Below are 13,389 nucleotides of genomic sequence, written 5' to 3' on the forward strand. Positions count from 1 at the left end.
CAGCTCACAATGTGAAGCATTGTGAGCTTGTAGACTTGCTATTTTTGAACGTTTTGAACAACTTGCCTATAAATGACATGCCCAAAATAGCATGAAGAAATTGGTTAAGAGGACAGACAGTACTCATCAGCACCAGAAGCCTTCTTCCCACATTTACTCCTCAAACCAAATAGGACTGGTTTCTTTTCGAACCAAGGGGTATCATGTTTGATGTCGACATTACGCAGATTTTTGGTGATGGGCCTAACATAGAAAAAAATTTATACTAGTAGCTGTTTTTGTTCTCTCTTTCTTAAAGAAGAATCTGCTTTTTACAGATTGCATCTTTGTATCTTCTCAAATTTGCAGATCAGCAATCTCAGGATGAAGCAACAAGTAGTTAGATTACGGACTGCAGCTGGGTTTCTCGAAAAGCCTCTTGAAACCGAAATATCCTGTCAAGTTTTCTGTCTTATTGCCATGGAAGATAATCTTTGTGCTAACTATTTTGCACACATCTAGGGGAGATCAACGGCCAACGGGTGATGTAATTGGTTACGTGAACCAACTGCTGCCAAGTTATAACATTTGTTGTGGTTTTATCTCTGCCCCAGGAAATATCTTTGGCTGGAATACTTTATGGCCTGAGCTAACATTTGCACTGGTCCCACATTTCTCATTTGGCTAATTTCAGTTTCATCTAGTTTGTTTAGAACCTATTTGGAACCTGCTTACCGTAGTTACCAGTAGTACTGGTGTCCCTCACCTTAGTGTTTAAGTGCAGTGCTAACCCCAAACAATGTGAAGCCTGACAACTTGACAAGGAGGTATAGGCCCGATGATAAAATGCAGGGTTTTGAACTGACCATTTGCTATTGGCTGATTTTGGTGCCAGGTGATGTCTCCTTCGATAGAATTGTAACAGATACTATACTCGGCTACATCATGGTCCCAAAACCAGCCAATGAAAGATGGTTAGTTCAGCGCTATCAAATTGTGCCAAGACGAAGAAGCCACGGTATAGTACTTCATCCCTCTATATGTCTTGAATGCTGATATTTTTGTAATAATTATTTTCTTATAACTTTCTTTGTTTTGCTGTGGTTGTAACATAATTTTCTCTATTGAAATGCAGTGATGTTTATCAATGTTGAAAATGGGATGTTTTGGTAAAATTGCCACAGTCCAACGTGGTAGCCAGGGTCACACACCACTTTATCTTTATTGCCGGTTCAACAATAATGGAAATAAATTGGTTGGATATTCACATGATAATGAGTACCTTTAGTTTTTTGTTTTTTTAACACTCTGCAATATACATTGTGTTAGTTAGGAGTCGGACACAGCAGGGAAATGTTCCTGGCATTAACAGTAATATTGATCTTTTCTCATGCAATGCAGTGGGTCAGAACTAGTACTTTGGGTGGGTAAATGCAAAAGAGGAATACCAGGCCCACCCATCTAACACAGAAGCCATGTTAAGTGGTCAGATGACACACATGTGTCCATGTGTTATGAATATGTCAGTCGGTAGCTGACCGAGTGGTGAAGCTGCCTCTGACTTCATATAATGTCAGTGCGTGGCGTGCTGTACGTGGACGCACTCACTCACACACCCGCACGCACGTGCGTCACAAAGGCCTACAGTTCAACACAGATGAACAGCATCCATTTCAGAGTGAGGTGAGCACATCAACACTAATCATCTTACCAAGTATCAACAACAAATATAGCTGCAAGCATCTATAAGACGGGGCCAAGCCATAAAAGAAATAGGGCTCGAGCTGGTTGGAGACTGGAGATGACATCACCTTATTTGTTACGCTGATTGGCTGAAGGGGTTGTCTGTCAACTCTGTATACCCCGCAGCCAAGAGCCAACCATGCAAATAGCAGGCTACGAAAATCCCAGGAGTGGATAGAATGGATCATATAATTCATACAATCATATAATTGGGAGATCTAAAAGATCAGAGGTCCTTGCCAGAACTGCAAACAGTGGCGGAAGAAGAAAAACATGGTAGAAAAACAATAGGGGCTTTTTCCCCTTTGGGCTTGGCCCCCCAACAACAACAACAACAACAACATAACCTCGTAGAGAGGGGAGAGGGAACTGGCCGTTCTGCAAAACACATTAACGTTGAAACCCAACCTTGTGGAAACATTTCCTGACACACCACACATCTCTCCACCCCACGAGTCGCTTAGATCATGCTAGGCGGGGCTATTTATAACCGTGGCGCTAAAATATGGCTGGGGGGGTGGTGGGCAAAAACGGGACATCAGATGAGATTGCCGCCTTTTTGTTGTGAAGCACTGTAGCCAGACTGCTGGGCTAGAGGGGGCTTTAATTAATAAAGAGAGATTCATAGTGATGTGCCTGCCTCAGAGTTCTCTCACCCCCGCCCCATTTCATTTTGTCATTTTCTTTCTGTTGCTCTCTCCTGTCTCATACCCAAAGTAAGGAAGGCACTGACCTGAAATATATCAGTGCTGTGCTCCTTGGTTGAATGACCATAGGCCCCCCCCTGGCTGGCTGGGTCAACCAAAGTGTACAAGGTAGGTAGAGGTGTGTGTGTGTGTGTGTGTGTGTGTGTGTGTGTGTGTGTGTGTGTGTGTGTGTGTGTGTGTGTGTGTGCGCTTCACAGTGTTCTCAACATTGAACTACATTGCACAGCAGGATCAATTTTACATTCAATGTCACATCACATGTTTACATCAGGTATGAAACAGCTTCCTCCGAACTGCAGTTACATTAAATTAAGAGAATAAGAGTTCAAAATAATACAATATACGTACATACACTGTGTAAGCCCTACAGTCACAAGAATATATATAGGCTGCAGTAGGCTATAGGCCTACAGTATGTAGAGAGACACAAGAGAGAGTCTCTTGTGCAACATATAGCGAATATAAATAAATGTATTGGAATGTATCAGTGAGATGTAGTATACACATAAAGTAGTTGGGGAAAAATTGCTAAAGCCAAAATAGTATGTAAAGACTCACATCGCCATCTAGTGGTCGCGTTGAATAACGGCTAAAAGTGCATTAGGGTAGTTATTTTGTCCCAGTTTAGGTCACTTCAGATGTATTCCCAAGAGAATCTATAAATGTTGAATGAATGAATGAATGAATGAATGATATGCCGTAGGCGTAGGTGATATATATCTACGTGGAAATGTGTGTGTGTTTGTGTCTGTGCAGGTAGACCATTGTGTATTTCTTTGAGGACCAAAAATCCTGCATTTTATGTTGTAGGCTAGCCCCGCTCGGAACCCTACGTACAGTTTGTTTACACTACACTTTACGTAAAGTGTAGTGTAAACAAACTGTACGTAGGGTTCCGAGCGGGGCTAGTTGTAGTTGTAGGCCTAATGAGGCCTAGGAAACGGGTCAATACCTAGCAGTTACTTTTATCTCTCACGCTTGCATGGTATCTTCAGCGGATTCCGTCGTTCTTCCGGGTCCTTGAAACGCCCCCAAGCCCCCCAGCCACTAGTTTTATAGTTTTACTCATGGTCTTACTGGGGTTAGGTTTAGGTATAGTTTTAGGGACTACCTTACCTTTTAAGTAGAGCCTCGGTTTCGATGGGCGCTGATGGGACGCTTGTTTTACAGTGCCGGGCCGTCTACTAATACCTACCTCAAACGTCAAACCCCAACCATAACCGCAAGCACGGAGCAGCGCATCCCTCGCCAACCTTAAAGGTATATTCAGTGATTTCACTAAAAAAACCGTAGGTTTCGTTTTTGGCTGGGACCTAAGCCTTTCATCCAATCAGGATACAGAGCCAAAAACGAAACCTAAGGTTTTTTGACCCCCATGGGTTAACTGGGGACAGGGAGGAACTCCTTATATGGTCAGCACACTCTATAGTAGAGAGGATTATCACAACAAAACAAAAAAATAAGTGAATTAAGTGAAATCACTGAATATACCTTTAAAGGACCACTTCACCACTTTTCAACCTATCTTCATATAATTGGTCCTCATGATAAAATGACACAATTTTTTCTACTCAGTCTGTGTCTCATCTCTCATAGGACGGCTGTGGGCAGTTCAGAAACCCATCCTCCAGAGTCCAGTGACATCATCGATGGGGAATCCAAGCTAATAGAAACTGCAGGCGTTCTAGTCCTGAAAAGTTGCAATGCGAAAATGGAAGCCATCGTTCTCACGTTCTCAATAAAAATCTAAAAATATTTGTAAAAAAAAATCTTGTTTAAAAAAAGATCTGCCTAACGATGTCGTCACTGGAGGACGGTTTTTGAACTGCCCACAGACCTCCTATGAGACACAGACTGAGTAGGAATTTTTTTTGCCATTTTTATTTAACATGATTATTAGTGAGGACCCCGACCTATTATATGAAGATTGTCCTTTAATCCTGTCGTTTTAACAGAACCCTCACCAACCTTAATCCGGTCGCCTGTAAAACAAGTGCCCCCTCAGATCGACTACCAGGCTCTGCATAAAAGGTCATCCCATAGTTTTACTGCATCTCTCTCTCTCCTCTACCTCACTCCAAACATGGCCGGATTAACACCTCTGAGGGCCCCTGGGCACTGAAGCTCAAAGGCCGCCCCTTCACGCGTGCGCAACATTGTGCTGTTTTGGAGCCGTTTTGGGGCAGTTTTATGCCGTTATATTGGCCCATTTCCGGTAGCCAGAGTGACAGCCAATCTAGCACATTGTTGCTGCTTTACACACAATTGCACTTTTCAGCTGCCCTACTCACAAACAATAAAACACTAATCTTTTTAGACACCATTTATTTCATTCCGATTAGCAGGGATTTTCTTTTTTTTGTAGGGGTCCCTGGTGCCCAAGGGCCCCTGGGCATGTGCCCAAAGTGCCCATGATAGATCCAGCCCTGCCCCCAAACACATGGTCAAGGCTAGCCTGGATAAACCCCTCCCCCCTCGTCAGATTGGCAGAATGAAATGTTGTCCAGCAGGGGGAGTGGGTTTACCCAGGCTAGGTCAAGGCAGAACCGAGAGGCTGGTTTGGCGTGACGTTTCTTCTAGAGACGCTAAAGAGGTACCCAGTACGTTAGAGCCATGACATGCACAAACTGGCTGAGTAACCAGTATATTTGATCAAATTTGAATGAACCTGCCTTTATGTGTGAACCTGAACTCTGTCTAGTCATTCACTAGGATTTATTTAAAAAAAACAAAAAACAATTTCACAAGGGCAGTTTTCAAAATACATTACCATCATGATTATTTTATTATCAAAATGCATTACATCTCTTCTGCTTCTTAAATCTTTTGGAGGGGGAGGGGTGTGGTTGAAATAGTTACTATGCTTTGTGTAAAAAATTAAACAAACCAACAAAAGAAAGAAAGAAAATGCAGCGCCTGGTTTTTCAAGAAACTCCGGAACAAGAAGTTAAAACAGGAACAGACAATGATTAACTCCCAGACACCCATCCATGTGGTCACTCAAAACCCCCAAAAAAGAACAAAAAGAAAAGAAAGCAAATATGCGGTAAATTTAGTTTCTATTACACTTTTCTTTCTATACAAGTACACATATTCATACATGTCGCATTTGTGTCATTTTAGCTTGTATTTCTTACGTTTTAAGGTGCTGGTTAATTTTGAGTCTATATATATATTTGTTTTCTTAAGTCTTCTTTCAAAACATTCATCTAATGTGTGAGTACCCTTCTGTCTGTTGGTCAAGGAGGCATGGTGGGGTGGGGTCGGGTGGGGGGGCAAGAAATGACCAGTGTCTCTGGTCATTAATACTTCCCAGTATCCCAGTGCTCGTTCTGGGTCATGACAGTCAAAACAGTAAAAACGTGTGGTCCAAATGAGCTACAAAAATGTTCTGCGTTCCAACTCTCGTGTTGAGATGGTGACAGCATTGGTATGAGGTCCCACTGCAGTGGTCGTGGCACATGACTCCATATAACTGGACTTGTTTCTCTTTTCCTTTATTAGAATTCAGTTGGTGAGGACCGTAGTGAAAACTAAACAGGGCTTACAGCATTCTGTGGAAAGGGAAACTTTATGAAGCAGCACTTGCGTAAAAAATACAAAAACAAGAAAATAAAACACAGCAGCTTTTTCTAGTTGTATAAACCATCCACACGATCCCCAAAGATCTCCCTCCCCCATTGTTAGGTGGTATACGGAATGCAAGATTGATCAGAAGGAAAAAAGAAAAAGGAAAAAAAAAAAAAAAACATATATACTCTCAATAAAGTTTCCAAAAAAAATCCTACAGGATTCAAGACAGGAGACAAACCCAACAGAGTAAAGAAATTATGTCAGATTCTTAGCTTCTCTTTTTGTTCCGGCATTCCAATACTATCAAAGAACAAAAACTATAACGTTTGTGTAACAATTTGTATCCAACCTTGGAAACGGATCCCAAATGACAACATGACCGTAGCCGCTCACGGAACATAAGTGGATTTCAAATTTATTGGAAAAACAAGACTGCAGCACCATGAATCATAAGACCTGTATGTCTCAAGTACAATATCGCAAGTCTACAGTGAAGTAGTACTAAAGTGAAAACCAAACAAACGGTCAAGTGGGGATAAAATAACTGAACAGAGAGGGAATCAAATCAATGTTCATTAGAAAAGATGGAGGCTCGAGAGAGTAAAACGTTTTGAGAAAGCTGGTAATCACATGGAATGATCCTGATCGGGAAGCTTTTGTCCCTCCAAAACTCTTGGATACATCTTTATAACGGATGAAGGACATACACACTGTCCGTTTTGTTTCCCCTTCCAAAATGAAACGCTTATATTCTATACCGCAGGACAGACTGGGCTGCTTGCCAAATCCCAGAAGTTAACTTTGGAGGGAGGGGGGAACAGGGCAAAAAAACAAAAAAAAATAACATTGATTTGAGTTATGTTTACATCTCAATATTTATGAAACATAGGTACCAAGACAACAGGTACACTTTTTAAAACTTTGTACAGATACTCATGTCGAAGATTTTACTTTCAAACATTACGTAACCTGTTTGCACAGTCCAACATGTCAGGAAACGCCAGGGGCAATTTCAAGTTACATTATGATTTCTTATTTTCAGAATTTGTCCATTATTTTCTTCTTTAAATCGCTTACTCCATTGATTCCTTAATGATGTCGAAAGTCAATGATTAGCTTTGTGCAGAATGCAGTAATTTAGTTTCTCAGAAAATAAAGAAAGAAAACACAGAAAATAAAAGGAGAGATCCATACAAGAAGTCCTGGCTCCTCTTAGGTCTGTACACATTTCCCCTCACTGAGCCCTCACCACAGGTTTAGGGCTTGAGGAGCTACGCACTGCCTCACGCAAACACACTCGCTCACACTCACTCACGCACGCATGCACACATGCACTCAAACAAGGTCCTAAAAGCTTCCTGACTGTGTCCGTACTCCTGATCCCTGGAGAGGCGGGTGCTGGAACTGAGTGAGGGGCGGCCCGCGCTGCGGGTAATGTGGGGCTCCAGAGGCTGCCAGGAGCCTGGAGCCTGCCTGCAGCACTGCCTGTCCCGGACTGCCCGTTTTCAGGCTCCGAGGTGCCTGCTGCTGGCTCAGTCTAGAGGTCTGATTACCCAAGTCTGTTTTAGTCTGGCCATGGGTCCGAGGGCCTGGGCTGGGCGAGCCCGCTAAGCCACTGCTGTTCAAGAGGCTAGCTTTTAAGTGGCTGTTGCTGTAGCCAGGAGTTCCGTCCATACTGCTGCTGCTTTGCTGGTGGTGTAGAGAACCCCCTGGTGGCCTGGAGTCTGAGGACGAGGAGGTGGGAGTCTGACTGGAGTAGGAAGATGAGGAGAGGTCCTGGGACTGGCCAGGGTGGGACGAGGAGAGCCGAGGGTAGAAGCTCTGACTTGAGGAAGAGGGGGGGCCAGAGGGACTATATGAACCACGGAATGGAGAGGAGGAGCTCTGCTGGAGGAAGGATGGGCTGTCTGTCTGACCGTGGCTCTCCGATGACTGCACACAACCAAACAGAACATGCAGTTACCAAATCTGAGGAGTAACAATATGTCCCAATAATATCACTCTGGAAAAACAAGTGGATGCATTGTCTACCATTTGTTTTGCATTGCATTCCAATCATAACAATTTATAATAAATCTGTGGTATAATCACATTGATACACTCAAGATCATGCAATGCCATTGGTGCGCTGATCTACAGTATGACACCACACCATAGCAGCCTATAATGTTGTTCATAATTTCAAAACCTAAGCACTAGTTGTGAATGATGTCTCAAGTGAGGTTTAGCATGAAGCAGCCTACCTGGTGGGCATACAAAGAGGGACTGTATCTGTGTGGACTCCTCATGGGAGAGGTTATGGTGCCTGTCTGGACATCATATCGATCTCCGTCTGTTAAACACGTACATCATCACTGCAACACTTTTACCAAAGAAGTTGTTTCAAGGTTATTTTCTTCTTTACTACCTGTTATTTGTGAAAGGGCAATTAAGCTGCAGTAGTAATTATAAAATGCCACATAAGATTAAACGTTCATAATATAAAATGGTGAGTGTGAGTCAATGTCATACCAGGCTCCTTGTCTCCCGGCACTGAGCCATCCCCCCTTTTTAAAATGCGCTCCATCTTGATGCTGCCTCTCAGAACTCGTTCCAGGACGCCCTGGCCTTCCCGTAGTCGTTCCACGCTGGTGGGCACCATCCTAACGGAGAGCAAACGATTTACAATTTAGGCATTTAGCAGACGCTCTTAATCCAGAGCGATTTACATTAAGCAAGAACAAAAAGCATGGCAATATTGATCACATACATAAAAAGTAGTTATCATGAAACATGCGTAAGCTAAGAACGTAACAGTGGAATATATCTATATAATTAAACTATACATATAAACTATACATACTATACTATGCTATACATACTGTATGTACTATGAAGTGCTATGACTACATACAATGCAATTCTAGTGCTGTTTACATAACATGCTATAAGTCTCTATCAAATGCTGTCTACAAAAAGTGCTATCTAAGGGGTTAGGGTAAGTGCTACGGGCCTGGATGGAGTCTGAAAAGGTGGGTTTTCTCAGACTACTGCAGAAGATTGGGAGTGAGGCTGCAGTTCTGATTGTAATGGGAAGTTCATTCCATAGTTTTGGAGCCAGAAGGGAGAAGAGTTTGGGACGTGTGGAGCGTTGTCCCGGCGTTTTTAGTGAGGGTAGTCAGGGTACTTCCAGCTTCCCTGCATTGGCTGATCTGAGTGAGTGGGAGGGTTTGTAGGGTTCGATCATACTTGCAAGATATGAGGGAGCCATACCTTTGGTTGCTTTGAATGCCAGCATCAGAGTTTTGTATTCTGTGCGGGCAGCGACCAGGAGCCAGTGGAGGGAGCGGAGAAGGGGGGAGACATGTGAGAATGTTGGCTGGTTGAAGATCAAGCGAGCTGAGGCATTTTGGATCAGTTGGAGAGGCTTAAGTGCACATGCCGGTAGGCCAGTAAGGAGGGAGTTACAATAGTCAAGTTTTGACAAGACTGTTGTCTGGATTAGGAGCTGAGCTGACTCCTGGGTGAGGAACGGTCTAATTCATCAGGCTCAGCACATAGCATACAACCATAACCAACACAGCAACCATAGAAAGGCCAGGCATTATTTGTAACTAACCAGGTTAGACATAAATCTTGTCTAGTTTCCATACTAACTTTCAATACCAAGACCCTTTTGTAGAGATCATCAAATAATATGTAATGTAAAAGGGTCTGGGTTATACATGTATCAATCTGGGAACCCATCTGCAAAGAACGGGGAAAAGCAGCACCCTCTGCCGTTTGTTTCCTTTGAATTTGCTTCTGGGGGCAACAGAATGTGGATAGCGGCCACGTTGGTCCGCCCTCAGCCGCCCTCTTCCAGTTGGACTCTTTTGTATTAATTCCACTAATAATCCCCAATGTATACACGTTCTGAATGCCCCTGCCGACAGTAGCAACATATGTATAACTTCTAACCGTCACTCACCAGTGGCTGTTGCTCTCCTGAGCCCTGTGGTCTGGGGGGCTGACCTCCTCTATCTGGGGGATGGAGGAGTGGACCGGGGAGTTGAAGGAATTGTGCGGCGAGGCTGGGGGCTGCAGCTGGTGGAGGGGGTGAAGGGAATCCTGGCTGTAGTGGGAGCCTGGCCGGGTTGGGGTGTTCCCCAAGGAGGAGCTGCTGGCCCCGGGCTCTGGATCACGGCTGCTCCCTTGCTTCCTCTTGCGGTACTCCAGCAACGACACCTGTGAAAGAGGACAACCACTCACATCAGACATGTTGAGTTTGAGTGCTGATGCATAGCTTTGAGTTCAGCCCTGACAATACTACATACACTTTCATGTCATCATGACATAAACAGCACCCACAAACACACACACACACACACACTGGAACACGGGTTGCATTGCATCACATTTGTGTTCACCCGAAACTGCATGGAAGGATACTCAAACCACATGCAACAAGTCAACATAAACTCACCTGGGAAAAAGCACTTGATTAAATGTCAATGATACCTCATTTGACTGAAAGTAACCAAACCTCAAACAACATGGGAATGACATTTTGGTATGAGAATGATATTGGATGTAAACTCGGTTTGCATTCCACAAGCTTACTTACCGAAGTTCTCTCTTGTGGCACATGATGCCACAAGAGCACAAACCCTGATCCATTTCATTCTTCCTGACCTTCTTGCAGTGGCTACGTCCATCTCACACATGTGCAGGTAAGTAATTAATTATAGCAACACAGTAACTCACCTGTGACATGGGATGACAAAGAGCAAGCCTCCAGTAAAAAAAACTACAATGTCCAATAGTATGTTCCTTCCATCTTCTTCCGATTGTGGACTAAAGATCGCAGGTCAATGATATGAAAATTACATGTCACGATTATTGTGGCAAAAATAATAGTGATTAACTATTATCGCCATAATCAAAATATGCTTAAAACTTAAAATGCTAATTTTGTTAACGACTTGAACGCCCAGCATCCCTATTCTGGGGGGGAACGTTCGCCAAAAATAGCCGATCTACAAGCTCACAACGAGTTGAGAATGCAGATTTGTGCAAGTTACCGATTTGTAGAGTGAATAAGAGCGTACCAAATGTGCTCTTTACAGGTCAGTTTCATCTAGTATAGAGGGTTTAGTGGTACTGAATTTGCAGCTCAACAGAAGCCAATTCATCCTAGTGTATGACACAGTGTGTGATACAATTGTGAGCGTTTATCACGATAAACAATAACGATTATCATCCCATCGCTAGTTTCTTTCATCCACTAGAATAGAGGCTGTGACAAGCTATTCCAATTTCATATTTTCTGCACGCTACAAATTAATTGGTAGTGGTTTTGTATGCAGGGACTGGAGTTATCATCCATTCTGCAGTGTGGTTCCAGCTCCAGCTGGCTCACAACTTTCAATAAGCTTAATTTCACCGCTAACCAGTGTTTTCACCATGTGTGGGTACAGTAAGTGCTATTCTGTAGAACTGCGTTGTGCTTGCCCTCGGCTCTCGGAGAGGCTGGCCATAAATGGTTGGGCATAAACACTATCTCCTGGCAGTGTACCTGTACATGTTTTTGTTTAACTATGTGTTAGAAGAAGACCATTAGTGGTTAGTGTTCTTATGTGCCTCTATAAGTTATGCAGAGTCTATAGTGTTTCAGCTTGAAGACTGCTGCTTTTCAATGTTGTAACTACAACATTGTAACTACAGTGTGGTAAATCCAGCACATTATGTCAGTGGTTCTCAAACCTTTTCATGTCAAGGACCCCCAAATTGACATGCATTAGCCCATAGACCCACATTTGAAAACGTTATGCCAATGACTCCCATAAGAGAAGGGTTTTACTGCTCTAGCAGTCTCAACCATTTTAATTTCAAGGACCCCCAGTTTGACATGCATTAGGTTACGGGCCACCATTTAGGACCCAAAATCAAGTCAAGTCAATGTTAATATAACGCTGAGAGTGTACAAATTGGTTCCATTTGTACACCATCTGAGTTACAGACCCATAAGGATCCATTTGTTTCCAATTATCATTTAGCTGGGACTCGCTCAAGGACGCCTGAGGGTCCCTGCTGACCCCACTTTGAGAACCAATGCATTAGTACGTTACACACAGCATAGTTGGTGTCACAGCAAAGGGTTTCACCAACTAGTCAACTACTGTGCCCAGCACCCAGTAGCTAAGACCTGAACCCCTGGGGTCGGCCATCTAGCTTCTTTGCTAGAAGCAGACCATGTACCCTCGCTGGTGGTGTGTTATGCATTACAATTCTGGTGCCAGCTCTCAACTCATCGAAATGTCAAAATGTCTGTAGTCAAAGGTCCAGACAAATACCTAGCCTAGTTAGCGAGGTCGACAGGTCGTCACTGCCCTTCTTGGGAATGGTGCCATCAAGATGGTAGATCCTCAGTGTACATGTTTTTTTGATTCCCAAACTCAGGAGCAGGTGGTCAGTGGCACAACTTTTCCTAGTTGCGTGTTACCGTGGGCCAATCAGAGCCTCCCTTTACCTAAAGCATGTGGATGCCACTGTACAGCTTCTACATCGCTTCCAGCAAGACAAGGTTAAGAAACACAGCCTTTTCCTTTGGGTGTCAAGCATACTGACTGCTGAATCCATGGTAGTTCTGCTAGGCCTGCTCCCTTTCAGATGCTGAAACTCTATCAGTGTTCTTAGAACTCAGGCACTTTACACCAGCCCTGAGAAATTGGCATGTTCTCATCCGGACAGACAACCCAAATCAACCATCAAGTGTCTGCAGATAATGCAGGAGCTCCTCAATTGACCTATAGCTAAGCACCTCCCCATACTCCTATGATCCAATCACAGCTTAGCATAACATGGGTTAGACAAACCTCTCCACCAATAGTTTTCCTATGTGATAGAACAGTGTTTTAAAAGAGAAATGCCATGCACACATTTTTCCAGCGCATATGGCAGGCCTTGTTGACGGATTTGGAAGAGATTTTGAAGGTCTGGTTGCAGTATTTAAATGTGTAAAATCCTTGATATTTACATTGGAATGAATGAGCCCGGCTGGAAAGTGTCGAAGTGGGAGTGTCTAAGTGGGAGAGGCCAGGTCTTGGATATAGGTGAATTGGACATTCCCTAACTTTGTGAGGCTCAGGGCTGTGCATCTTGTGGGTGTGCCGAATGGTGTGCGTGTGCCGGATGAAATGGAGATTCGGAGAATCCAACCTGAGTGAGTGCTGTGGCACCCCTGTCTCAGGGCACAAACAGTATGGCACCTGAATCCTGGTTATAGCTGAATGCTTGAACCCACTTCTAGCATCTTGTGACCAGTCAATGGTCCACACACAATTCAATCAAGAGTGTATTCTTCACCACTCAGAAGGTACAATCCATGTGGGTCCATGTGGCCAGAGGTGTTTTCTTAATTTTAGAC

At 43.6% G+C, this 13,389-nt stretch overlaps 1 protein-coding gene across 11 annotated transcripts in view; it reads right to left on the reverse strand.

Annotated features, from left to right (window-relative positions):
• Window positions 1-5,180: 5,180 nt before the first annotated feature.
• setd5 (SET domain containing 5) overlaps window positions 5,181-13,389 on the reverse strand; it is a 34,694-nt gene continuing 26,485 nt past the window's right edge. For 10 of the 11 annotated variants that reach the window (XM_083771233.1, XM_083771232.1, XM_083771226.1 and 7 more), the window contains 4 exons: window positions 9,952-10,208; window positions 8,514-8,644; window positions 8,246-8,334; window positions 5,181-7,934 (listed from right to left, as the gene is read on the reverse strand). In XM_083771233.1, the coding sequence (XP_083627359.1) occupies window positions 7,350-7,934; window positions 8,246-8,334; window positions 8,514-8,644; window positions 9,952-10,208 (1,062 nt within the window). In that variant the 3' untranslated portion in view covers window positions 5,181-7,349. Of the gene's footprint in view, window positions 7,935-8,245; window positions 8,335-8,513; window positions 8,645-9,951; window positions 10,209-13,389 lie in introns of those variants that run through there. The other variant, XR_014569639.1, reaches the window with a different exon arrangement.

The sequence above is a fragment of the Protomyctophum parallelum genome (genome assembly GCF_964188405.1).
Source record: "Protomyctophum parallelum genome assembly, chromosome: 8".
Taxonomy (NCBI): Eukaryota; Metazoa; Chordata; class Actinopteri; order Myctophiformes; family Myctophidae; genus Protomyctophum; species Protomyctophum parallelum.